The following is a 25,482-nucleotide window of genomic DNA, read 5'->3' on the forward strand; positions in this document are numbered from 1 at the left end:
TTGTTGTTGATGTTGTTGTTGATGTTGTTGTTGAAGTTATTGTCCGTTGTGAGACATGATTGGGTTGTGTATTGAGTTGAAACCTATTGTATGTTGAGGGAATTATGATTCTAAGAGTTTTGACCCTTTTGAAGTTGATTCACCTTCGATTCTCAGCAAATTTTGGCTATCGTTCCCCATGTACGGGTGTGACCTACAGACCGTAGATCGATTGACGGTCCGTACTGGTCAACCGTCAACCGGGACAGAAATTGGGTTTTTGGGGCATCGATCTATGGGCACGACCTACGGTCCGTAACCTGACCTACGGACCTTAAGTCCGGACCGTAGGTCAACACTTGGTCTTTTTTTTTTAAAAAAAAATGAATGAATTCTGGGGAAGTTTCAGTCGCGATCTACGGACCTGCAGGACGGACCGTAAGTCCATCTACGGTCCGTCGATGGCGTCCGTAAATGCCATCTGTGTCACCATAAATCTGAAGTCTCAGCCAAGTTTCCCCATTTCTTTTCTCACCTTCTCATGCATGTTCCAAAGTATTAAACCTATGTTTTACAGTTGTTTCCGACACTCCAAAATACGTCTAAGCGTTCAAGAATCCCTCCATAACATGTGATCAAACACCTTGAATTCATAATTCCGACTCAAGGAGAGATAGTTTCAAGTCGAGTAAGAGTCTCAGTTTCAAGTTAAGTCATGAGTTTAAAGTTGAGTTCGTTTCTCAAAGTTATTAGGAAACTATGTATTCCCAAAGAAGTTTTAAAGAAATGTCTTTACATTTGAATAAGGTTGGAAACTGAGATTTCCAAAGGGGCCTTCGGGCTAGTTTTTGAGTAATTATCTCATATCAGCAGAAATAAATATGTTTTAAAAACATAAGAGCCAGTACATTTTTGGAGTAGTATCGAGCACCGAATTGGGGGAGCGTTCAAAGAACCCACAGCCCCCATAGAACCATGTTAGCCACCATGGGTAGAAAAGGATCATACTTTTTAGATGAATCCTTTTCATATTAGACTAGTGGATCCATTAGGCAGTTCAGGTCTTATACCTTTGGCCGGGTATAAGATGCTCTAGCAGCGTGAGGTCGATCGCTGTATCATCACTATAGCTCTTATGTGATGGTTGTCGGTTAGAGAAGCTCCCACAGCAGTTATTGTATTTTAATATGCAGAGATTATTGTATCTTATATACATCAGTTCATTGTATTTCTATATACTTTTCAGGCTTATTGTATCTTTGTATACACACAGAGTTTATAACATGTTTTAAACAGTCTTTCTTTATATCGCACTTGTTTTAAATTGCCTTATATTGAAAGCAGTCAGTCAGGTTGAGTTTAGTTGAGCTAGGTAAGCTTTTCAGTTTCTTCCAGATCCTTCTAGCCTTTGTTGCTTAGTTTTCCAGCTTGCATACTCGTACATTCCATGTACTGATGCCTGTTGGCCTGCATCGTTTGATGATGCAGATTCAGGTACCCCGGATCAACATCCTGCTCGTCGTTGATCCAACTGAGCACTCCAGAGTCAGTGGTGAGCCTCCTTGCATTCCGGAGGACTCAATTATTTTGTGTTAGTTTTTGTTTTATTAGGATGTTGCGGGGTCTGTCCCAACATCCATCTCAGTATTTTAGAGGCTTCATAGACAGACAGTCAGTCAGTTAGTTTTGAGTCTCTCATCTATATATATATATATGTAAATATTTCGTTTTGAGATTCAAGTTGCCTTTATGGCCATATTTTATAAGTTAAGTTGTTTTGAAAAATTGCATTGCATCGAGTTATTTTGTTGAGGTTTCCGCTGAGTTAAGAAAGCCAGGCCAAGGGTTCGCTTGGGGCCAGAAATGGTCTCCGGGTGTCGGTCCCGCCCAGGGTATAGGCTCGGGGCGTGACAGTAACAAAGTTAAAGATGATGGAATGGCTCTGGAGAAGTTACACTTTATCAAATATCAGTATTTATAACCAGCACTGGATATAAATGTCGTTAAAAGCTTTAGTGACCCTGGATGCGAGATTTTTAGAAACAAAGAAACATACAAGTAATAGAATTCAAGGAAACTAATGGGTGAGTCTCCACGAGACATTCAAGATTGTTGATCTTTCGAACAACAAGCTCTATGGTACCATTCCTTCGGATATAGTATTAAAATCATTGGAATGTTGCTGCGATTGCTCGAATCCATGACCAAACAGGGGACCTGGAATGAATTAAGTTGAATGTGAACTAGAAGCAGGGGTAGAGCTACCATAGGCTTGATCAAGAGTACAATGTCCCTTCTAGTGGTGAAGCTACATTGACCCAAGGGTGGTCATTCGAACACACAATGTTGAAAAACTATATTGTGCATATAGAAAATAATACCGTGTATGTATGTCAAAAACAACATTTTAGAGATATATACTGAAGTTTTGAACACCCTTAGCAAAATTCCTAAAACAGAGAATTTTTATTTGAATAGTAGCAACATCGGTGTTTATTATGCATTTGTGCTTGATTGAGGGACCATCTCTCTTCATCACGCTACTAAAAATGGGGATGTCCAATGGATGCTTCCGACAGAAGTAGTCAAATCTGTCAGAAATGTTACAGACGAGCCAAATTCAAACGGATTTTCCAATCCCCTCGGGTTTCCCCATTTTTAGTAGTGTCAACCAACAATAATATGAGAACAAACTACTTCCTCCGTTCCTTTTATGTTGTTATAGTTTCCCTTTTCAGAGTCAAACGATATGAATTTTGACTAACATTTGAAGATATACTTTTTCATCATATTGATATGAAAAAAAGTTGCAACTTGAAGTACTTCCAGTATAGTTTTTGAATATCTAAAATTTATTTTAAAATATCGAATTAATGTAATCTAATTTAGCTTAGAAAATTAGTCAAACTGACTTTGGAAAAACACAACATAACTACTAAAAAGGAATGGAGGGAGTAGTAATCGTAGATTTGGATTCAACTTTAGATTGCAAAATTCATAAATTTTTCATTGATAATCAATCACATGCATCTAATTCAAAAGACAAAGTATCTGTTGCAGTATCAAAAGTTAATCCTATACCTTGAAGTTGATAACTTCCTATAAGTGCGACGGAGTATTTCCATTTCGTAAAAGCCAGACAGAATATTCCCCTCTGATGCACCCCGACTTGTTGTTGTTCTAGTAGCAACAAATTTTCTGGTTTTTGGTGACCGAAGTGTCAAGTGTTAGTACCACACCTGGATCCACCATATAGCAAGTGTCAAATAATCCAAGTGGAGCATCATACAAAGGAATATTTCGTACTTCCTTTCTGAATGTATCACGGAATACAATATAAACATCTGGAGAGAAACTGGTAACACTTGCTCCTGTATCCACGATGCAACCACTGGTCAGTCCATTTCCAATATTCCTCGACAATGATGGGAACAATGGAATTTCCTTATTGTTAATAAAAACTTTATAAAGGTTGACGAAATAATATGTAGGGAATCCAAAATTTGGTTCATGTTAAATCATATAAAGGTTCATGTTTTTGTTCACAACACTTATTTGGTCCACATTGCCACCAAGTTAAATCACTGCCAGTGTCTACTAACAAGTACCTTCTAATTTGCTCAGTGCCAAGAATAAAAGATGCAACATACTCACCGTTTGCAACTTGTACACTTGTTGTTGTTGTAACCTTTCCATTGTCCCTTTCAGACGTTCCATTCGCACCAAACACATTACCATTCTCGAGAATCAAAGCCAGATGGTTTGTTCTAGCTTGAGAACGAGCAAGCCTATTTTCAAGTAAAGAGTCGTAGTCCTTGAACTTTGACTTTTCAAATAAATCACGATTGTAAATGGAAAAAGTATAGGATGACCTCGGAAGATTGAGTAGTTTAGTTGTATCAAAAGACAAAAATCTTTTTCTAGCTTCCATGATATAAGTTGAGTAAGGGGTGAAAAAGATTTTTCATTGCCCAAAACTATAATCAAAATTGAAAAAATGATTGAAATCAAAAGGTGAATATGGAGAACTTCTCCATTATTTTTCTAATTGCTTGATTTGGTTTGAGATATGTCCGTCACTGCAATATATATATATATATATATATAACTAGTTTATGTCAAGATAGGAATTAATTTAAATTTCCTTGAAATTATATTCCCTATAAAGGCAAGTACTAGTTTTTCCTAGTAATTAAATGGGAAATTATGTATATTCATCAATTCTTTTTAAATCAATAGTTTGAAGAACTATTAAATGAATACAAATAGTAGATTTTCATAGGAGACCAATATTTAAGAGGCATTTTTTTTCAATCATATTGATATAAGAAAATTCACCACTTATAGTACCTTCTGTATAGTTTTTAAATATTTTTAAGTTTAAAATATTATATTAATCTATTCGAAATTTTGCTTTGAAATTAGTGTGTCGGGGTCGGTGTAACATCCGGCAATTTGAAATAACTATGAAGAAGCTGGAAATTGGAAATAGTCATTTTTGGAAAGAATTCAAAATCTGGAAATTTGGTTTAGTGTGGAAAAAATGAGTTTTTGGTCAACTTTGAGTAGTCATAACTCCTAGCTCAGGATGAGTTAGGTGAATTTCCAGTCATGATTGGAAATCCCTTGGAATGATCTTTCCAATGCCGCCGAGTTTGCTCGATTCCGAGTTTGTATGAGTGAGTTATGCCCTTTGAAAGTTGGGCTGTTGGCACAGGGCAGTTTAGTCCGAATTTGTAAGGGTATTTTGGTCTTTTCCCTAACCATTTCTTTTGGTTATATTAAGGGTATAGACTGATTTTAAATCAATTTTCCCTTTAAAAAGTGAGAGTTAGGGTTCTTGAGAGGAAAGGAGAGAAGAGGAGAAAGGAGAAGAAGGAGCTAAGTTCGTCGAGATCGTCGTGGTTTTCGTCGGGGGTGATCCCTAATAAGGTATGTGAGATCATAGTGTTGGGTTGGTTCATTCGCCCACATGCCAAACTCATTTTAATTCCAAGAAAAGATTGGTTGTGTTTGTTGAAGTTGTTGACTGTGGTTGTTGAAGTTGTTGGTTGTGTTGTTGAAGTTCCTTGTTGTCTTGGTACATGTTTCCGGTTGTGATTTCGAGTTAAATCTAGTGTATGTTGAGGGGTTTTATGATTCTAAGTGTTTGGGGCTGGAACCTTTGAAGTTAAGAAGGTTTAGAGTTGGAAAACAAAGGAGAAAAGTCGGGTTTTCGGGGAAAAAGTTTGGGGCAGCACTCCAGCCAGCGCCCCCCAAAAGGGATTCTGAGCTTCCACCCTTGCAGAGCCCCCCACCAGGACTTCTGAGCTTCCACCCTTGGGGTGGCGCGCCATGCAGAGCCCCCCACCAGGCCTTCTGAGCTTTGAAGGTTGGCGCCCCACGCCTCTCAGAGCGCCAAGGACGCCAATCTTTCCCATTTTTTCCCCACTTTTTCATGCATGTTCCTTGGTAATGTACCTATGTTTTATAGTTGTTTTCAATACTCCAAGGTACGTCTAAACGTCAAAAACTTATCCATAAACATGAGATCATTACCCTTGAATTCATAATCCAATTCGAGGAAAGTTCGGATCAAAGTCAAGTGAAGTTAGAGTCAAGTCTAGAAGTTAAGAAGCAAGTCAAAGCAAGTCTTCAAAGTTTTTCAAGAGTATTTATTGAACGTTTTAACTTCATTTTAAGGCTCAAGTTTCAAGTTGAGTAAAGAGTATAGAGTTTCAAGTTAAGCCAAGAGTATAGAGTTGAGTTCATTTCTCAAAAGTATTAGGGAACTAAGTATTCCCAAAAAAGTTTATAAATGTTTTCACATTTGAGTAAGAGAGGAGCTATGATGCCAAGTGAGCCTTTGGGCTAGATTTTGAGCAATTATCTCAAACTAAAGAAAGATGTGTTTAAAACACTTATGAGCTAAAGTATTTTGGGAGTAGTATTGAGCACCGAATTGGGGACGCGAGTTCATATTAACTCAACTCTCCATAAGAACCATGTAGCCAAACATGGGAATTAACAGGTCATTATTTTTAGATGATCACGTAAGATTAAGCTAGTGGATCCACTAAGTTAAGTAAGGTCCTATATCACGGCAAGGTATAGGATGGTCCTTGGGCAACGTGAGGTAAAACGTTGTATCATCACTAAGGCTCATAGTGGTGGTTGTCAGTTAAAGAATCTCCCATTAAAGTTATATTACTTTGATATAAGTAAAGTTGAGTTTGTTATTGCTTTGTCCTTAATGAACTAAGTTGTTTTTAATGTTTTACAAGATTTATGTATTGCATGTGTCTTATTAATTTACATTAGAGTTCAGTTATTCATGAGTCGATCAGAGCTAAGGTAAGTGTTCACTTTTACTCCTTTCAAGCTTAAGTTGTGGTTTAGCTTTCCATCTCGCATACTCGTACATTCATTGTACTGATGCCAGTTGGCCTACATCCTATGATGATGCAGACGCAGGTACCCAGGATCAGCATCCAGCACGCCGTTGATCCAGCTGAGCACTCCAGAGTCAGTGGTGAGCCTCTTTGCATTCCGGAGGACTCGGTTATTTTGTTCTCTTAGTTTTGCTTTATTAGGATGTTGCGGGGTCTGTCCCAACACCCATCTCAGTGTTATAGAGGCTTCATAGACAGCCAATCAGTCAGTTAGTATTGAGTCTCTCATCTATGTATCTATAAATATTCTATTTTGAGATTCGAGTTGCCTTTTTGGCCAGATTTTATCAGTTAGGTTGTTTTTATGACCTTTCATTGCATGGAGTTATTCTGTTGAGTTAGGTTTCCGTTGAGTTAAGAAAGCTAGGCCAAGAGTTCGCTTGGGCTAGTAATGGTCTCTGAGTGTCAGTCCTGCCCAGGGTGTAGGCTCAGGGCGTGACAGTCGGATCCCGAATCAGGTGTCGGGATGGGGTTTCAAATCAAGTGTCACAGTGAAATTTTGGGTTGAGAGTCGAGGTCGAGTTTCATTTTAGGTTTCAGGTTTGGGTCCCGAACTGATTGTCAGGGTAGGATGTCAACGTCGGATATCAAAGTCGGATCCCGTTTCGAAAGTTGGTCCCAAGTCAGGGCTCGGGGGCTCGAGGCCGTCTCGACTCGAAATAGAGTCTCAATTTTGGTGTTGGGTCTTAATTTAGGTGTTAGTATCATATCAGGGTTCTGAAGTCGAAAGTCGAGTGTTGATGTGGGGGTTGGATCAAGGTTGTCGAGTCTCTGGTTAGTTCTTAGTTTGAAAGTCAGGTCTTGAGTTGGATGTTGGAAACTAGGTCGAGAGTTGGGTCGACTCTCCGATTGGGGTCGAGTCTTGGGATCCGATTTGGAAGTAAACAGATTGGTCATGAGTCATAGTCGGGTCTCGGGTCGGGGTCGGGTCTTGGGTCAGGTGTTGGAGTCAGAAATCAGGAGTCAGGGTCGGGTCTCGGTTTGAGTGTCGGGATTAGATCCCAATTCAAAAGTTTTAATGTGTTGGCTTCTTGGTGGAATTTCGACTATCAGACAGAAGGTTGTTGATGAGAAAAAAGTTTTAGGCATTAGTCTTCCTGACATAGGACTAATAGACAAGTTTTCACGAGGCATTCAAAAAAATTAATATTGTCTGTATAGGTCAAAAATGACATACTATAGTTTTGAATTCCCTTAAAAAAATTCCTAAACCGAGAATTTTTATTTGAATAATAACAATAGTAGATTTGGGTACAACTTTAGATTGCAACATCTACAAATTAATTAATTACATGCATCTAATTCAAAAGACAAAGTATCTGTTGCAGTATCAAAAGTTAATCCTATACCTTGAAGTTGATAACTTCCTATAATCGCGATGTTTTGGTCCCATGGAATAAATGCCAGACAGAATAGCCCCCTCTCATGCACCACGACTCGTTTTTGGTCTAGTAATAACAAATTTTCCGGGTTTTGGTGATCGAAGTACATCTTAACAACGGGGAAAGTTGGTACCACACCTGGATCCACCATATAGCAAGTGTCAAAATCTCCATATGGAGCATCATACAAAGGAATATCTCCTGCTTCCTTTCTGAATGTATCGCGGAATTCATCATAAAAATCTGCAGGGAAATTGGTAACGATTGATCCTGTATCCACAATGCAACCACCGGTCATGCCATTTCCAATAATCAGCGAAAATGATGGGACTTCCTTATCGTTAATTAAAACTTTATAAAGGTTGACGAAATAAAATGTAGGTAATTTGTAATTTGGTATTAGTCGTGCTGATGTTTTTTTCTTATATGGCGTTGTGTGGAAGCTAAGTGTTGATGGTTTTGTGGAGTAAAACTCCGGTAGACATAAGGCCATTATATCTGCCTTCAATTGCGATGGTAAAGAATATGAACCTATATTTACTCTTCGTCCGAGGCCAGCAATACCAGAATATTCACCACTAAAAGCCGTTCCATTCATTTGATCTCTGCCACATCCAAAAAGAATCTTTACTGGATTTGAGTCTAAAACAAAAGTAATCACTTCGTCTGCAATCCAACCTCTTGTTCTTGATCCATCCGCGTATTTGTAATCATAGATACATGTATTATCATACGGAATACAGTCATAAACCTTGGACTTGTATACACAACTTGTACTTTGTGCAAGGCAATCAAGTTTTCGATATGTTTTAGACTTAGTAAAATCATATAAAGGTTCATGTTTTTGTTCATAACACTTATTTGGTCTACATGGTCCACATTGCCACCAAGTTAAATCACTTCCAGTGTCTATTAGCAAGAGCCTTTTAATTTGATCAGTCCCAAGAATAAAAGATGCAACATACTCACCATTTGCAAATTCTATACTTGTTGATGTGGGAACCTTTCCGCTTTCCCTTTTACTCTCATGTGCTGCGTGTGGCCTTGTCACGTTACCATTCTCAAGAATCAAAGCCAAATGGTTTGCTCTAGCTTGAGAACGAGTGAGCCTATGTTCAAGTAATGAGTCATAATCCTTGAACTTTGACTTTTCAAACAAATCACGATTGTAAATGGAAAAAGTATAGGATGGCCTTGGAGGATCGAGAAGTTTAGTTGTATCAAAAGACATAAATCTTTTTCTAGCTTCCATGATGTAACTTGAGTTGAGGGGTGAAAAAGTTTTTTCATAGCTTAAAACTACAACCAAAATTGAGAAAATAATTGAAATGAAAAGGTGAAACTTCTCCATTGGTATAGAAATTATTTTTCTAATTGCTTGATTTGGTTTGAAATATATATGTATATATATACTAGTTTTTTCAATTTTATGTCAACATAGTAGTCAAATAAAAAAAAGTAGTCAAATTATTATGTAAAATTAGTTCTCCAACTACAAAAAATGAATTATATTCCTTATTAAGACATAATGAATTATATTCCTTATTAAGACATAATGAATACCAATAGTAGATTTTCATAGGAGTCAAACGATCTCGACTTTGACTAATGTTTAAGATGTATATATATATATATTTTTATCATATTGATAGAGTTTTTGAATGTTTTTAAATTTTAGACATAATGAATTATATTCCTTATTAAGGCATAATGAATATCAATAGTAGATTTTCATAGGAGTCAAACGATCTCGACTTTGACTAATGTTTAAGATGTATATATATTATTTTTTATCACATTGATAGAGTTTTTGAATGTTTTTAAATTTTAAAGTATCTTTGAAATTTCTTGTAATTATGCCAAAACAGGAAAAATAACAATAACAAAGTTAGTTATAGAGATTTGATTCTCTTTTAGAAGCCAATATTTATTTATTTTCCTTTTTATCATTTCCAAAATCACTATGAGGATCAGAATTTGACACCTTTTGATTTTTATATTATCAAAGAAAGAAACATAATTAATTCTGCAATAAAAATAATTCCTAAACAAAGTATTGAATCTCATGAATTATCATGGAAATCTATGCTATTTTGGAACTTTACTCCCTCTATCCCTTTTTACTTGTCCACTTTTCCATTTTTAGTTGTCCCTAATTACTTGTTCATTTTGACAAATCAAGAAATGACAAAAAAGAATTTACTTAATTCTACTAGTAATTAGGGACAGGGGAGGCGCAACCTTCGGGTTGAAAGTGAGGGGTGCTTACCATCGGAGCAACTCCCTCTCGTCCAATGTATTAATCATTAATTGAGTAGGAAACAAATATTTATGTGATTTGAGATTGTTGCTTCTCATTCTCTATAATAGTTTTTGAAATATATTATATTCATATTATCTTATATGACATAATTTAATTTAAAAAGAGAAAATCCAAACCAAATTTGTTTTAATTAGTTCGGAGCAAATAACATTTTTTTCAATCGAAATTGAATAATACAAAGCTCAACCGAAAAACCAAATGTTGATCCCTAATTTTAGGAATGTAACCATAAGGACACATAATGAGATGATAACATATATAAGATTCGAACCAAAGAAAAACAACAATAAGTAATCACACGCGAATGTCAATGGAACCATATTTCTAGTAACATCTACAAGATTCCAATCAAAGAAAAACAACATCTATATATATGGCCATAGCTTTTATGATTTCACTAATAAATAAAAGATACAAACTTTAAATTGTAACATTTTGAAATTTATAAATCTCAACTACATGCATCTAAATCAAATGACAAAGTATTTTCTGATGTATCAAAAGTTAATCCTATACCTTGAAGTTGATTAGTTCCTATTATTGAATAAGATCTATTCCACCCCATGAAAGCCAAACAATAATATCCATCAAAGTGTATCATAACTCGTTCTTTTGCCAATAACAACATGTTCTTAGGGTTTACATCGCCAAAGTACAACTTCACAATGGGAAAGTACAACTCTCGTCCACTTGGATCCACTTTAACGCATGTGTCTAGAGACTTGTACGATAATGAATATGATCCGACATTTACTCTTCGCCCAAGACCAACCATTCCAGAATAGTAACCACTAAAATTGGCTCGACCCATTTGATCTTTGCCACATCCAAATGTAACCCTAATGGGTCGATGGTCTAAAACAAAAGTAATAACATCATCTCCCATAAAACCCTTTGATCTTTGTCCACTTACAAATCTAATATCGTACGTACACTCATTATTATAAGCATTACATTTATAAGTTTTGTCCACATCATCTAAACATCTTGAACCATATACGATACAATCAATTTTTCGATATGTTTTCGAATTTGTAGGGAAATATAAAGGATCAACTTGCTTGTAACACTTATTTGCCTCACATGGTCCACATTGCCACCAAACTAAATCACTACCAGTGTCTATTTGCAATAAAGTCTTAACTTTGCTACTGCCTAGCAAAAAAGACGCAACATACTCACCATGTGCATAATAAATACTTGTTGATTTTGGAACCTTTTCGCGGATTTTAACATTTGCACCTTCTTTGACATTGTTGTTGTCCTCAAGAATTGAAGCTATATAATTTGCTCTATCCTCACATCGAGCAATCCTATTTTTAAGTAACGAGTCATAGTTCTTGAACTTTGACTTTTCAAATACATCACGATGGTAAATGGTAAAAGCATAGGATGGTGCTTGACTTGCTTAATTTTCATTTTGGACTTTTCATTATTGAATGAGTTGTCTTAGCTAGTGGCCAGGTCATTTTAATTCATTAACTCTAGCTAATTGATTAGATGACCAAGTCAAGATAAAGAGTCCATACACCATTTATTATTGATATAATCCATCCGCCCTCGAATACTTGTCATGTTTTATTTTTCGAGTGTCAGTTTAACTAATTTAGAGTTGAAGTGTTTGAAAGCTACACATAAAGAAATATTAGATGCAATAATATATATCAAAGTTTATATAATTTGATTCTGTAAAAAAGATGACAAGTAATTTGAACAAGAGAGTAATTGTTATAACAACATTTATCCCAACACAATACATAAAAAGAAAACGAAAAAGAGAGCAAAATCCAAATGCATCAAGCACTACTAAGAAAATGATAAATAAATTATATATAATCATCTAATATCTGAAATCCACTCCATCGATTATTAAGGATTTGTGCAGCATAAGTCTCCTTTTAGAGGAAAATGCTCAATACGATCCTAAATAAGGATGTCTTCATTCTCAGAACTCGAATCAAAAAGTTATGACAAATTCCCTCTTTTATACTTTGCTATACTCAAAACTCCCATCCAATTCAACTTCCTCTTCTCCATGGCTCTTCTTGCAATGAGAGTATAACACAGTATATGCCACTAATAACAACAAATTAAACAAAGAAGAAATAATAACCAGAAATATAGACATAAGTATCTGGCTAATTACCCCTTTATTAGGTTTATTAATCTTCAAATAACATAGGTACAATAATGATGAAATTATAGAAAATAAAATATTTAACATAAATCCATTTAATCTATTCCCCTTAATGAGTCTTTCAGCTTTTGCTAGGGCTTTAAATCCATAACAATCTTCTTCAATTACTGAAATAACTAAAGCCAATATCCAAACAATTGATAAATATAGAAAAAATAGGAAAGAAATTATTCCAACAAAAATTCCTATAGAGAAAAGGAAAATATTGCTAGAGGAAATTAAAATAGGACTTAATAAAAATAAAACAGTAAAAAAGTAACCAATACCTAACATGTTTGTGTATAATCTAGTTATAAATGCATATTTAAATGCCTTTGAGATTTTCAAAACAAATTCTTTGAGAGAAATATTTATATTAGATGATAATATAATTGTTGCAATTGTGTATAGAAAAGAGATTAAAGATAGACTAACAAGAATTGCAACATATATAATTAGAAAAATTCTAAAATCCTCCTTAATATCAGCAAAAATTTTCATGATTTTAAAGGTATCATCAATTGAAGTAGACAAAATTGATGCCTTTAAAATAATATCATGGAACAAGAATTTAAGTTCAAAATTAAAGATTGATAAAAGGATGGAAGAAAATAGAATTTGAAGAAAATATGCTAATGCAAATAGTTTTCCATTTTTTGGAATTAATTGAAGGGATTCTTTGAGAATTGAGAGAAAACCAAAAATATGATAAAACTCCATTAAAATTTTTATGAGTCTATTCTTTTTGTTTGGATTCAACAATAGAATGATGAGCTTGCTATTTATATTGCTTCTTTGTTTGATTGGTAAGATATTAAAATGTGTAAGATATTTAATTAATTGGTATCATAAAACTCCATTCAAGTTTATTTAATTAGTAAAATATTAAAATGTGTACTGAGTCAATGCATTTTAATATTCTATGAGGGTAGAGCTAGAGGCGAACCCACATGTTTAATCTGATGGGGCGTAGGTGCATCCGTTAATTTTGAAAAAAAGTTATGTGTATATATATGTATACTATTTTAAAAAATATCTGTTAATTTTGAAAAAAAAAGTTATGTGTATATATATATGTATGCTATTTTAAAAAAATAGCAACAACTAAATATAATTAATTAGCTTAATATTGATGCGGTCAGAGTTTTCAAAAGAGTAAAAGGTTTTTGTAACATTTTTAATTGTGGAGAACAAGAAGTTAGGGTGTAATTTCTATTTTATAAGTTAGTCAAAATCATTCACCATCATTCTTTTCTATGGAACTTTGACTATTAACTATTTTATGAATTAATAACTCCATCTTTGTATATATATTATTATATGATAAAGGAGTTAAATTTTTAATTAGTAAAAATCAACTATAAAAAATATGTATGTGAAGAAATTAAAGGTATGCAATATAATATATATTACATAATTTATTTATTTTTACCTATGTATATATATAATGTATTTTTTTTCATAGGATTAATAATATATTATTATACTAGAGCGTGTTTTGATGAAATTTTTTAGTATTAGATATTAATACTAATAACTATATAAATATTAGTTGAAGCAATTAATATGAGAAATAAAAAGTTCAGATTATTGCAAGAAAGATTATTCCACTCATAAATAATAATATGTATGTAGTTTTATTTTGATTGTATGCAGATAGAGAAATTATTTTCTATCGATTCCAACCTTTGATGTTATAAAAAAATCGTATGGAATAGAAGAAGAAAATATCAACATATATTTAATCTTTTATAATAAATTCCTCGAGGAACTTGTCAAACAAGATTGATATATATAATTGCTGCTAGTTGTATGTTTATTTCCTAGAAATTACTATAATTGACTAATGACTATATTCTTTTGACCTTTTCGTAGTTGGCTTTGTCTTAATCACAATTTACTTAATTTTCTAGAGATTTAAGTCTACTAAACGTACAAATAGTAATAGAAACAATTTTTCAGATGCTGCAAATTTTGGCTTACAAAATGTATTATTTTTTTTAAAAAAATAAAAATATTTCTGACAAAATGCACTCTTCAAAATAAATAAATTTTAAAAATTTGATGAAACAAACAATAAGAACAAATTAACTTATAGAAATTATTCTCTTTAACGTATGATTCTGGACCTATGAAAATTATATCAACTCACTTGAAAATGGTTGGTATTGATTTTTTACCTCCGGCTGTTCTATTTTAAGCAAACTGATTATCTTATAAGAAAATGTTAGATTATAATTTAAAATTTTATAAGTTACTACAAATATTAAATGATAGTTTAATATTTTGTTATAAGATTAAAAAAATTATAAACAAATATTAAAATTGAATCAAATATTATCTGAAAAATAATCTATCAAACGATTCTTTAAAATAAAGATAAAATTTATATAGTAATTTTATATAGAGATATTTGCATAAATCAGCCTATAGTAGTTTTAAAAGGGACTACTTCAACCAAAGACCTCATAAATAAAATAAAAACAACATAATTCTACTTCCATTGACAACTTCAAAAAGCTTTATACTTACAAAATCTTCAAATGCTTATAAAATGTATGGATTTTGAATTAAAAGTACAAAAATCCAAACTCACTATCTAGATCTCCTTAAATAATAATTATCCAAAAATTTCAAGAACTTCAAAAAAATGGTTTTTTGCAAGTTTTTTGGTTTTGTGAGAATTTTAAAAGAATCCATTCAACTTATTCCAAAAAATGGAAAAATCATGGGATTAATTACCATTTTTCATCTTCTTTTCACCTCAACATTCTTTTTATTTTTCAAATTCACCTCTGATTCTTTGTTAAGAGATATGTTTATTAAAGAATCCTTCATTCCTATTTCTAGTATAAATGGTTCTTCACTAAGTAGTCTACTTTCTAGTATTAACCAAAATTTTAAACTTGTTTTAGCAATTGATTTTTCATTAATTTTTTCCTATTTATTCATCTCAATTTTCTCCACCAACACAATAATTTTAATTTCTTCTATATCATACTATAATAAAACTTTAAATTTCAAAGATTTAGGTATCATGATTTTCAAATCATTCAAAAGGCTTATTTTCACAATGTTTTACACCACAATTATTGTTATTGGATATTTTTTCTTTTGTTTTTCCATGGCAACTCCTTTTTTAGCTACCTCTAACTTATATGATTTTTCGATGGTTATTATTTTTGCGATATTCGCGTATATTATTTATCTCTATTTATCGATCGTTTGGGTGATGGCCTTAGTGGTTTCAATTATTGAAGAAGGTACTTATGGAGTTATGGCTCTTGGAAAAGCTAGAAAAATAATTAAGGGAAATGAGATGAAAGGGTTTATTTTAAATGTTGTGTTCAATTTATTGGCTTTAATTTTCTTTTGGGGTACTCAAATTATTATTAAAAAATGGAATGTTAACAAGAAAAATTCAATGTTGATTTTGGTTAATGGTTCTTGTTTATTGAAGGTATTTGAGTTAGTGAATTATACAGTTTTATATGTTCATTGCAAGAAAGAAAAAGGGGAAGAAGAGGTAATTGAATTACAAGAAATTATTGAATATAGCAAGATCTATAATTTACCATTAACTATTGATGGTACAAATTAATCGAGATCGATCGTTACGTTGCAATTGTTGGTTTTTAACGAGGAAGCTAAGTCATATAGTATGAACGAGTCATCAATTTGTGTCGATTATGACTATGTACTTTTCAATGAGAGTTGATTACGTCTCTATCATTTGTACAAAAAGTAAAACAAAAGTGAATCTAGCTCAAGATGATTATGTAATTTGTAATAGGTCAATGTTTGGACCTATTTTCCTCCTTTTGTTGTATGTCCTAGTGCCTACTTGTGGAAAACTACTCAAAGAAATAATACTAACAATATTTATGGCAAAAGAAAAAAGCTTCGAATTTCAGACCTTGTTGTTCATAGTATTTCATGATCAGTATTGAAAAAGTCAACAAATGATTTCAGAAATATAATTAAGTACTTTGGTTCATGTTTAAATAAATCAGACATGCTAGCTAGGTGAAATACTTAAATTAATAGCCCACATATCATCAATTATTTTCAGAATTCTTGAATCTTTCATACAATAAGAAATTGTCTATGGAGTTTTAGTATCTAGTTGGATTGAAGTTCATTTTTTTTAGAGATCTTAATAATGGGTGATGATGTCAAAGGTTTCGGTACGTATCATTATCCTACTTGTGAAATTATATTGATATGTTGTATAAAGTAACAATGCTCTCATATCATCTTCTCTTTAGATGAAGAAAACATGAAAGATCAACTGCAAATAAACTTTAGTCGCATCACTAAATGAGAGATCACCCCTGACGAAAACCACCGAATGAACCAACCCAACACTATGATCTCACATACTTTATTAGGGATCACCCCCGACGAAAACCACGACGATCTTGACGAACTTTGCTTTTTCTTCTCTTTCTCCTCTTCTTTCTCTCTTCACTCACAACCCTAACTCTCACTTTAAAAGGGAAAAACTGAATTAAAATCAGTCTAGACCCTTAATATAACCAAAAGAAATGGTTAGGGAAAATACCAAAATACCCTTATAAATTCGGACTAAACTGCCCTATGCCAACAGCCCAATTTTCAAAGGGAATAACTCACTCATACGAACTCGAAATCGAGCAAACTCGGCAGCGTTGGAAAGATCATTCCAAGGGCTTTCCAAACATACTGGAAATACACCTAACTCATCCTGAGCTAGAAGTTATGACCGTGTGAAGTTGACCAAAAACTCATTTTTTTTTTCCATACTTAACTAAATTTCCAGATTTTGAATTCTTTCCAAAAATGACTATTTCCAATTACAAGCTTCTTCATAGCTATTTCAAATTGCACGATGTTACATAGCAGATCAAATTTTAGGAGAAAAAACATTTTTTGCGAAGAACTATTCATGTCATACCAAATAGGGAAAAAGGGCAAAATATGCAAAGATATGACATGTGAATCTAACTCAATCTCAAAAGTTAGCTCATGAGGAGAGAATCACACAAATCCATATAAGCAGACCACCAGTTCATTCTCCAACCAATGTGGGACTTTTAAGGGTGTGTTTGGGATGAAGTAAAAAATTTCTCATGTTTGGTTGGCATAAATGTTTTCCACATCAACTTATTTTTCTCAAAAATGACTTACTTTTAAAAGTAAGGAAAATATAACCCAAAACTTATTTTGAACCTCACACTTCAAGTTTACATCCTAACTCATGTCTCACTATCGATTCCTGACATTATTAATCCTAGATCTGACTTTTCATTCTCCATTGGAAACCTGATTTGCAACCTCGATTTGAGACCCAACTCCAGAGTTCTGGATTGAGTCGGAGTCCGATCTCGGGTTAGGGTTGGAGATCGAATTTCGAGGGTTTTGAATCAAGTGTCGGAGTCAAGTTTTAGATTGAGAGTCGAGGTCGATTTCATGTCAGGTTTCAGGTTTGGGTCCCGAATCGATTGTCAAGGTAGGATGTCAGCATCAAATGTCGAAGTCAGATCCCATTTAGAAATTTTGGTCCTAGGTCAGGTGTCGGGGTCGTCTTGACTTGAAATAGCGTCTTAATTTTGGTGTTGGGTCTCAATTTGGGTGTTGGTATTGGATCAGGGCTTGGAAGTCGAAAGTCAAGTGTTGATGTCAGGGTTGGATCAAGGTTCAACATTCAGGTTTTTAGTCAGGTGTTTGGTCTTAGTTCAATAATTAGGTCATGAGTTGGATGTCAGAAACTGGGTCCCGAGGTTGACTCTTCGATTGGGGTCGAGTTTGGGGACCTAATTTAGAATCAAGACCTAGGTCGGGAGTCAAAGTGGGATCTCGAATCGGGGTCAAGTATCGGGTGAAGTGTTGGAGTCGAGAGTAGGGGTCAGGTGTCAAAACCCAAAGTAGACCCTAGACGTGACATGATGTTTAAGACTTCGAGAGGCTCTGCACAAGCCACTTAGCATACATCATACAAGATAATAGAATTGAAAGAGTTCGGAAGACAGTTTTATATCAAAGAGTTTGACAAAACGAAGCGGAAGTCTAATATAGTCTCAAAGTCATCTATTACAACAAGAGTGATTGGGACGTAACCCATACATCACATACAATATCTGAAAAAGTAAAGACGATAAGCAATAAAAGGTTCGTCCCTCGAAACATGAGGACTCACCACTCTTCAAAAGCTACTAAGGTGATCACTAGCCACGAGGATGCAGAATATGAGCGTCGGACCCTACATTAGTGAAATAATGTAGGCAAAAGTATACGTTAGTACAAAGAATGTCCAAGTATGATAGCAATGCATAAAAGTCATGAAATCATACTAAAAGGACTTTTCATGACTTGCAAAGACCAAAATAAAGCATAAGATAAGAGGTTAGAAAACATATACGTGATCATGGTCAATGCAAGTTAAATCATCTTTAAAACACATGTGAGATACTTTAAAAGTAGTATTGGTTCATTATTGTGGAAAGTATCCATTAACCGACATAGACCATGTGAGCTATAACATGAAATCCAGTATACTCAGCCCACACCGAAGAGAATGTCCTACTTGTCAAGGTAAGGACCATGAACTTCTAGTTTACGTAGATCCACTAGCTAAAGTTTATCTATAACCATCATCATCTATCTAAGACAATCATCCTATAATGACACATAGTTATGTGTCATGGGTAGTCGTCATTTGTCCACTCAGTGATATACATAAATCCCACGGAATAGTTATTAGTCTTAACTTGTCTTATCATTATGGGACCTGGGTAATCGCGGTTTGTCTCATCATTCTTGGAAAGGAACAGTTAATCAACCAATCCAAGATAGAAATATCATAGAGTAGCTTCTTAGACTATGCGTGAGAAAACTTTTCACCATCCACGATCTTTTCATAATAGCTTTTAAAGCCCATAATCATTCACTTCATGCTAGAAACTCCCTACTACTAATGGAAATAGTTTTGAAAGTGTGATCTATTATCATTGATGGCATATCCGGATACCATACTAATCAAGACCCAATTTAGGAAAATAGCCCGAAAAACATTGTGGGCAAATCTATATGTCGTTCATGTCATGTGACCAAGCCCCATAGAACATATAGATACCTTCATCTATAAACTTACTTGAGTCGTAAGCATTACTTTAATAAAACATACATTTTTCAATAATTCATAAGCTTCATCATGATTTCAAAGTCAAAGCATGCTCAATTTCTTCATCATGATTTCAAAGTCAAAGCATGCTCAATTTCCTTTACATCAATTTGATAAAGAAAAGGCATAAATATCTTCATAAACTTCATCTTTCATAATTCAAAATCCACATCATATCATCATAGTCTAGAAAACATGGGTTATGCATGGGTTCATGGGGAATTCAACTTAAAACATGCAATTCCCTTACTTTAATTCATGCATAAGAAGACTTAAAACAAGCAATTGGATCAACATTGAAAGGAACTCATGGCAATTGAATAAAACACTAATTTGATTGGGGAATCTACCTTTCCAAAAGTGAAGAATTTAGGAACCCTATGGAGGAAAGAGCTCCATAGGTGAAGATTAGCATACCTTGATGCCAAAAGCTTGCAACTAATGGCGGATTTGGAGACTTGATCTTGAAACCCTAGACTTCTTCTTCTTCCTTAGAGAGAAATTTTTGAGAGGATGACTTGATCAACTTTTGGAAATTTAAGAGAATGAATTGAATTGGATGATTTTGGGGGTAAAAGTGTTTATATAGGACTTAGGATAGAAGGTAAAACGACATAGTCTTGAGTTAAAACAATTGGGAAAAGACCCATATGACCCTTACTTAAAACTGCCGAAATGCCTCCCACGAGAGGTTTCACGGACCGTCTAGATCTTGATGGCCCGTCAAGTGGGTCGTGAAGAAACTTTGCCCGACAAGGCTTCACTAATACGGACATAAGTTTTTACTCCGAGTTTGGAATTAGGCAAAAAAATAAAGATATTTTCTGAAAAATGTTTTTCATTCACCAATCATACACTAGAAAATATTTTTCACTCACCAACAAACATGAGAAAATAAGTTAGAAACCAACTAATTTTCAAAGAAAACATTTGCCATGAAAAATATTTTTCCTTCATACCAAACATACCCAACCCACTGTAACAACCCCTTCACATTCAGGCCCAATTGGAGCGTGGACTAAAGCCCATGTAAGGATTCGGCACCTAGTCCTAACTCAACCCAAAAAGCTAACTCATGAGGGGACGATTGCACAAATCCATATAAGTAGATCATCAGTCCATTCCCCAACTAATGTAAGACTTTTAACCCACTCTAACAAAATATGCCCATTAACTTTGTGATTTAGAGCGAATATACCCTCATTAAAAAAGTGATGCATAAATACCCCTCATTTAATAAATGGTGCATATTTACCCTTTTTGCTAACTGACATTATAATATATTGGCTTCTTCATCACAATTAGACAAATGGTTTCGTATTTCAAACTTATAACAGTTCATTGCTGGTGTCTTGATGAGAACAAACTTTTAGGCATTAGTCTTCCTGGCATGGAACCAATTGGCGAGTTTTCACAATTGCTCTGCTTTAACCTCTCTACATCTTTCAAACAACAAGACATATAGAACGCTTATGGAACTGTCGTGTTCTGTTTGAACAGTTGCTCGATTCTATGACCAAACAGGGGACCCTGAAATACGGTTGCATTGACCCAAGGGTGGTCACTTGAACACCCTCCGTTAAGGTTGCTTATAGAAAATTAATACTGTGTATATAGGTCAAAAATGACATTTTAGAGATATATACTAAAGTTCTAAAACCCTTAACGAAATTCCTAAAATCGAGAATTTATATTTGAATAATAGCAACATTGGTGTCAATCGACAATAATAATCAAATAAAGATGAAAACAAACTAGTAACTAGTTACATGCATCTAATTCAAAAGACAAAGTATCTGTTGCAGTATCAAAAGTTAATCCTATACCTTGAAGTTGATAACTTCCTATAATCGCGAGGGGGTGGCTCCATTTCTTAAAAGCCAGACAGAATAGCCCCCTCTCATGCACCACGACTCGTTGTTGTTCTAGTAACAACAAATTCTCCGGGCTTTGGTGACCGAAGTACATCTTCACAACTGGGAAAGTTGGTACCACACCTGGATCCACCATATAGCAAGTGTCAAATGATCCAAGTGGAGCATCATACAAAGGAATATCTTTTACTTCCTGTCTGAATGTATCGCGGAATACATAATAAAAATCTGGAGGGAAATTGGTAATAGTTGCTCCTGTATCCACAATGCAACCACCGGTCATGTCATTTCCAATATTCCGCGAAAATGATGGGAACAATGGGATTACCTTATCGTTAATAAAAACTTTATAAAGGTTGACAAAATAAATTGTAGGAAATTTGAAATTTGGTAATAGTCTTGCTGATGTTGTTTTCTTATATGGCGTTGTGTGGAAGCTTAGTCTTGATGGTTTTGTGGAGTAAAACTCCGGTAGACATAAGGCCATTATATCCGCCTCAAATTGCGATGGTAAAGAAAATGAACCTATATGTACTCTTCGTCCGAGGCCAGCAATTCCAGAATATTCACCAGTAAAAGCCGTTCCATTCGTTTGATCTCTGCCACATCCAAAAAAAATCCTTACCGTATTTTGGTCTAAAACAAAAGTAATCACATCCTCTCCAATCCAACCTCTTGTTCTTGATCCATCCGCGTATTTGTAATCATAGATACATGTATTATCATACGGAATACAGTCATAAATCGAGGTCTCGTATAAACAAATTGTACTTTGTACAAGGCAATCGAGTTTTTGATATGTTTTTGACTTAGTAAAATCATATAAAGGTTCATTTCTTTGTTCATAACACTTATTTGGTCTACATGGTCCACATTGCCACCAAGTTAAATCACTTCCAGTGTCTATTAACAAGTGCCTTGTAGTTTGTTGATCAGTGCCAAGAATAAAAGATGCAACATACTCACCATTTGCGAATTCTATACTTGTTGTTGTGGGAACCTTTCCATTGTCCCTTTTACTCTCATGTGCTCCGTGTGGCCTTGTCACGTTACCATTCTCGAGAATCAAAGCCAAATGGTTTGCTCTAGCTTGTGAACGAGCGAGCCTATGTTCAAGTAATGAGTCATAATCCTTGAACTTTGACTTTTCAAACAAATCGCGATTGTAAATGGAAAAAGTATAGGATGGCCTTGGAGGATCGAGAAGTTTAGTTGTATCAAAAGACATAAATCTTTTTCTAGCTTCCATGATGTAACTTGAGTTAAGGGGTGAAAAAGATTTTTCATAGCTCAAAACTACAACCCAAATTGAGAAAATAATTGAAATCTAAAGGTGAAACTTCTCCATTGGTATGGAATTTATTTTTCTAATTGCTTGATTTGGTTTGAAATATATATGTATATATATACTAGTTTTTTCAATTTTATGTCAACATAGTAGTCAAATAAAAAAAAGTAGTCAAATTATTATGTAAATTTAGTTCTCTCCAATTACAAAATGAATTATATTCCTTATTAAGACATAATGAATACCAATAGTAGACTTTCATAGGAGTCAAACGATCTCGACTTTGACTAATGTTTAAGATGTATATATATTATTTTTTTATCATATTGATAGAGTTTTTGAATGTTTTTAAATTTTAGACATAATGAATTATATTCCTTATTAAGGCATAATGAATACCAATAGTAGATTTTCATAGGAGTCAAACGATCTCGACTTTGACTAATGTTTAAGATGTATATATATTATTTTTTATCATATTGATAGAGTTTTTGAATGTTTTTAAATTTTAAAATATCTTTGAAATTTCTTGTAATTATGCCAAAACAGGAAAAATAGCAATAACAAAGTTAGTTATAGAGATTTGATTCTCTTTTAGAAGCCAATATTTATTTATTTTCCTTTTTATCATTTCCAAAATCACTATGAGGATCAGAATTTGACACCTTTTGATTTTTATATTATCAAAGAAAGAAACATAATTAATTTTGCAATAAAAATAATTCCTAAACAAAGTATTGAGTCTCATGAATTATCATGGAAATCTATGCTATTTTGGAACTTTACTCCCTCTATCCCTTTTTACTTGTCCACTTTTCCATTTTTAATTGTTCCTAATTACTTGTTCATTTTGACAAATCAAGAAATGACAAAAAAGAATTTACTTAATTCTACTAGTAATTAGGGACAGGGGGAGGCGCAACCTTTGGGCTTACCATCGGAGCAACTCCCTCTCGTCCAATGTATTAATCATTAATTGAGTAGGAAACAAATATTTATGTGATTTGAGATTGTTGCTTCTCATTCTCTATAATAGTTTTTGAAATACATTATATTCATATTATCTTATATGACATAATTTAATTTAAAAAGACAAAAACCCAAACCAAATTTGTTTTAATTAGTTCGGAGCAAATAACATTTTTTTCAATCGAAATTGAATAATACAAAGCTCAACCGAAAAACCAAATGTTGATCCCTAATTTTAGGAATGTAACCATAAGGACACATAATGAGATGATAACATATATAAGATTCGAACCAAAGAAAAACAACAATAAGTAATCACACGTGAATGTCAATGGAACCATATTTCTAGTAACATATACAAGATTCGAACCAAAGAAAAACAACATCTATATATATGGCCATAGCTTTTATGATTTCACTAATAAATAAAAGATACAAACTTTAAATTGTAACATTTTGAAATTTATAAATCTCAACTACATGCATCTAAATCAAATGACAAAGTATTTTCTGATGTATCAAAAGTTAATCCTATACCTTGAAGTTGATTAGTTCCTATTATTGAATGAGATCTATTCCATCCCATGAAAGCCAAACAATAATATCCATCAAAGTGTATCATAACTCGTTCTTTTGCCAATAACAACATGTTCTTAGGGTTTACATCGCCAAAGTACAACTTCACAACGGGAAAGTACAACTCTCGTCCACTTGGATCCACTTTAACGCATGTGTCTAGAGACTTGTACGGACTTTCAACCAGAGGAATATCTTTTATTTCACTTCTGAATATGTAACGGAATACGGTATACAAATCCTGAGGAAATCGACTAATAAATGTACCTGTATCCACGAGAACCCCACCACCACCACCTTTTGTAAAAGTCCACCATGATGGGTGGACCGGAATTTCCTTATCGTTAATAAAAACTTTATAAAGGTTGACATAATAAAATAAAGGGAATTTATAATTTTGTAATAATTTTGCCGATGTTGTCCTTTGCCACGTGGAGGTATGGAAACTAAGTGAAGATGACTTTCCCGAAAAAAATCCAGGTAGACATATGGACATTAAATCCGCCTCAAATTGTGATGGTAATGAATATGATCCGACATTTACTCTTCGCCCAAGACCAACCATTCCAGAATAGTAACCACTAAAATTGGCTCGACCCATTTGATCTTTGCCACATCCAAATGTAACCCTAATGGGTCGATGGTCTAAAACAAAAGTAATAACATCATCTCCCATAAAACCCTTTGATCTTTGTCCACTTACAAATCTAATATCGTACGTACACTCATTATTATAAGCATTGCATTTATAAGTTTTGTCCACATCATCTAAACATCTTGAACCATATACGATACAATCGATTTTTCGATATGTTTTCGAATTTGTAGGGAAATATAAAGGATCAACTTGCTTGTAACACTTATTTGCCTCACATGGTCCACATTGCCACCAAACTAAATCACTACCAGTGTCTATTTGCAATAAAGTCTTAACTTCGCTACTGCCTAGCAAAAAAGACGCAACATACTCACCATGTGCAAAATAAACACTTGTTGATTTTGGAACCTTTTCACGGATTTTAACATTTGACCTTCTTTGACATTGTTGTTGTCCTCAAGAATTGAAGCTATATAATTTGCTCTATCCTCACATCGAGCAAGCCTATTTTTAAGTAACGAGTCATAGTTCTTGAACTTTGACTTTTCAAATACATCGCAATGGTAAATAGTAAAAGCATAGGATGGCATTGGAGGATCCGGAAGCTTAGATGGATCAAGAGACATAACTCTTTCTTTAGCTTGTTTAATAAAAGTTGAGTTTAGGGGTGAAAAATATTTTTCATTGCCCCAAACTGCAAACAAAATTGAGAAAAAAATTGATA

General features: G+C 33.8%; 6 protein-coding genes across 7 annotated transcripts in view; 2 read left to right on the forward strand and 4 right to left on the reverse strand.

Annotated features, from left to right (window-relative positions):
* LOC125824507 (xylose isomerase) overlaps window positions 1-25,482 on the forward strand; it is a 470,700-nt gene that overhangs the window by 413,887 nt on the left and 31,331 nt on the right. The window lies entirely within an intron of this gene.
* The window catches only part of LOC125824548 (uncharacterized), an 83,041-nt gene that overhangs the window by 47,082 nt on the left and 10,477 nt on the right, over window positions 1-25,482 (reverse strand). The gene's annotated exons all lie outside the window — the stretch shown is intronic.
* On the reverse strand, window positions 7,695-9,044 carry LOC125824655 (protein ASPARTIC PROTEASE IN GUARD CELL 1-like). Its single transcript, XM_049504053.1, has one exon. It carries the CDS (start codon window positions 9,042-9,044, stop codon window positions 7,695-7,697), a length of 1,350 nt encoding a protein of 449 aa, XP_049360010.1.
* Window positions 12,094-13,011, reverse strand: LOC125824526 (uncharacterized). The gene has a single exon (XM_049503925.1). The coding sequence runs from the start codon at window positions 13,009-13,011 to the stop codon at window positions 12,100-12,102; it is 912 nt and encodes a 303-aa protein (XP_049359882.1). The 3' UTR covers window positions 12,094-12,099.
* Window positions 14,942-15,892, forward strand: LOC125824656 (uncharacterized). Its single transcript, XM_049504054.1, has one exon. The coding sequence runs from the start codon at window positions 14,942-14,944 to the stop codon at window positions 15,890-15,892; it is 951 nt and encodes a 316-aa protein (XP_049360011.1).
* LOC125824658 (protein ASPARTIC PROTEASE IN GUARD CELL 1-like) lies at window positions 24,057-25,384 on the reverse strand. Its single transcript, XM_049504055.1, has 2 exons — window positions 25,192-25,384; window positions 24,057-25,105 (listed from the first exon to the last, which is right to left on the reverse strand). Exons 1-2 carry the CDS (start codon window positions 25,382-25,384, stop codon window positions 24,057-24,059), a joined length of 1,242 nt encoding a protein of 413 aa, XP_049360012.1.

This window comes from Solanum verrucosum, unplaced genomic scaffold (genome assembly GCF_900185275.1).
Source record: "Solanum verrucosum unplaced genomic scaffold, falcon-dt-bn FXZP01000022.1, whole genome shotgun sequence".
Lineage (NCBI taxonomy): Eukaryota > Viridiplantae > Streptophyta > Magnoliopsida > Solanales > Solanaceae > Solanum > Solanum verrucosum.

What these genes read in the sequence shown, in the direction of transcription:
- LOC125824655 (XM_049504053.1), bottom strand. Translation starts at nt 9,044, where the DNA reads ATGGAAGCTAGAAAAAGATTTATGTCTTTTGATACAACTAAACTTCTC.
- LOC125824526 (XM_049503925.1), bottom strand. Translation starts at nt 13,011, where the DNA reads ATGGAGTTTTATCATATTTTTGGTTTTCTCTCAATTCTCAAAGAATCC.
- LOC125824656 (XM_049504054.1), top strand. Translation starts at nt 14,942, where the DNA reads ATGGTTTTTTGCAAGTTTTTTGGTTTTGTGAGAATTTTAAAAGAATCC.
- LOC125824658 (XM_049504055.1), bottom strand. Translation starts at nt 25,384, where the DNA reads ATGTCTCTTGATCCATCTAAGCTTCCGGATCCTCCAATGCCATCCTAT. An exon ending in CAACAACAATGTCAAAGAAG is followed by an intron (nt 25,106 to 25,191) that starts GTCAAATGTTAA and finishes CTTTTTTGCTAG; the next exon opens with GCAGTAGCGAAGTTAAGACT.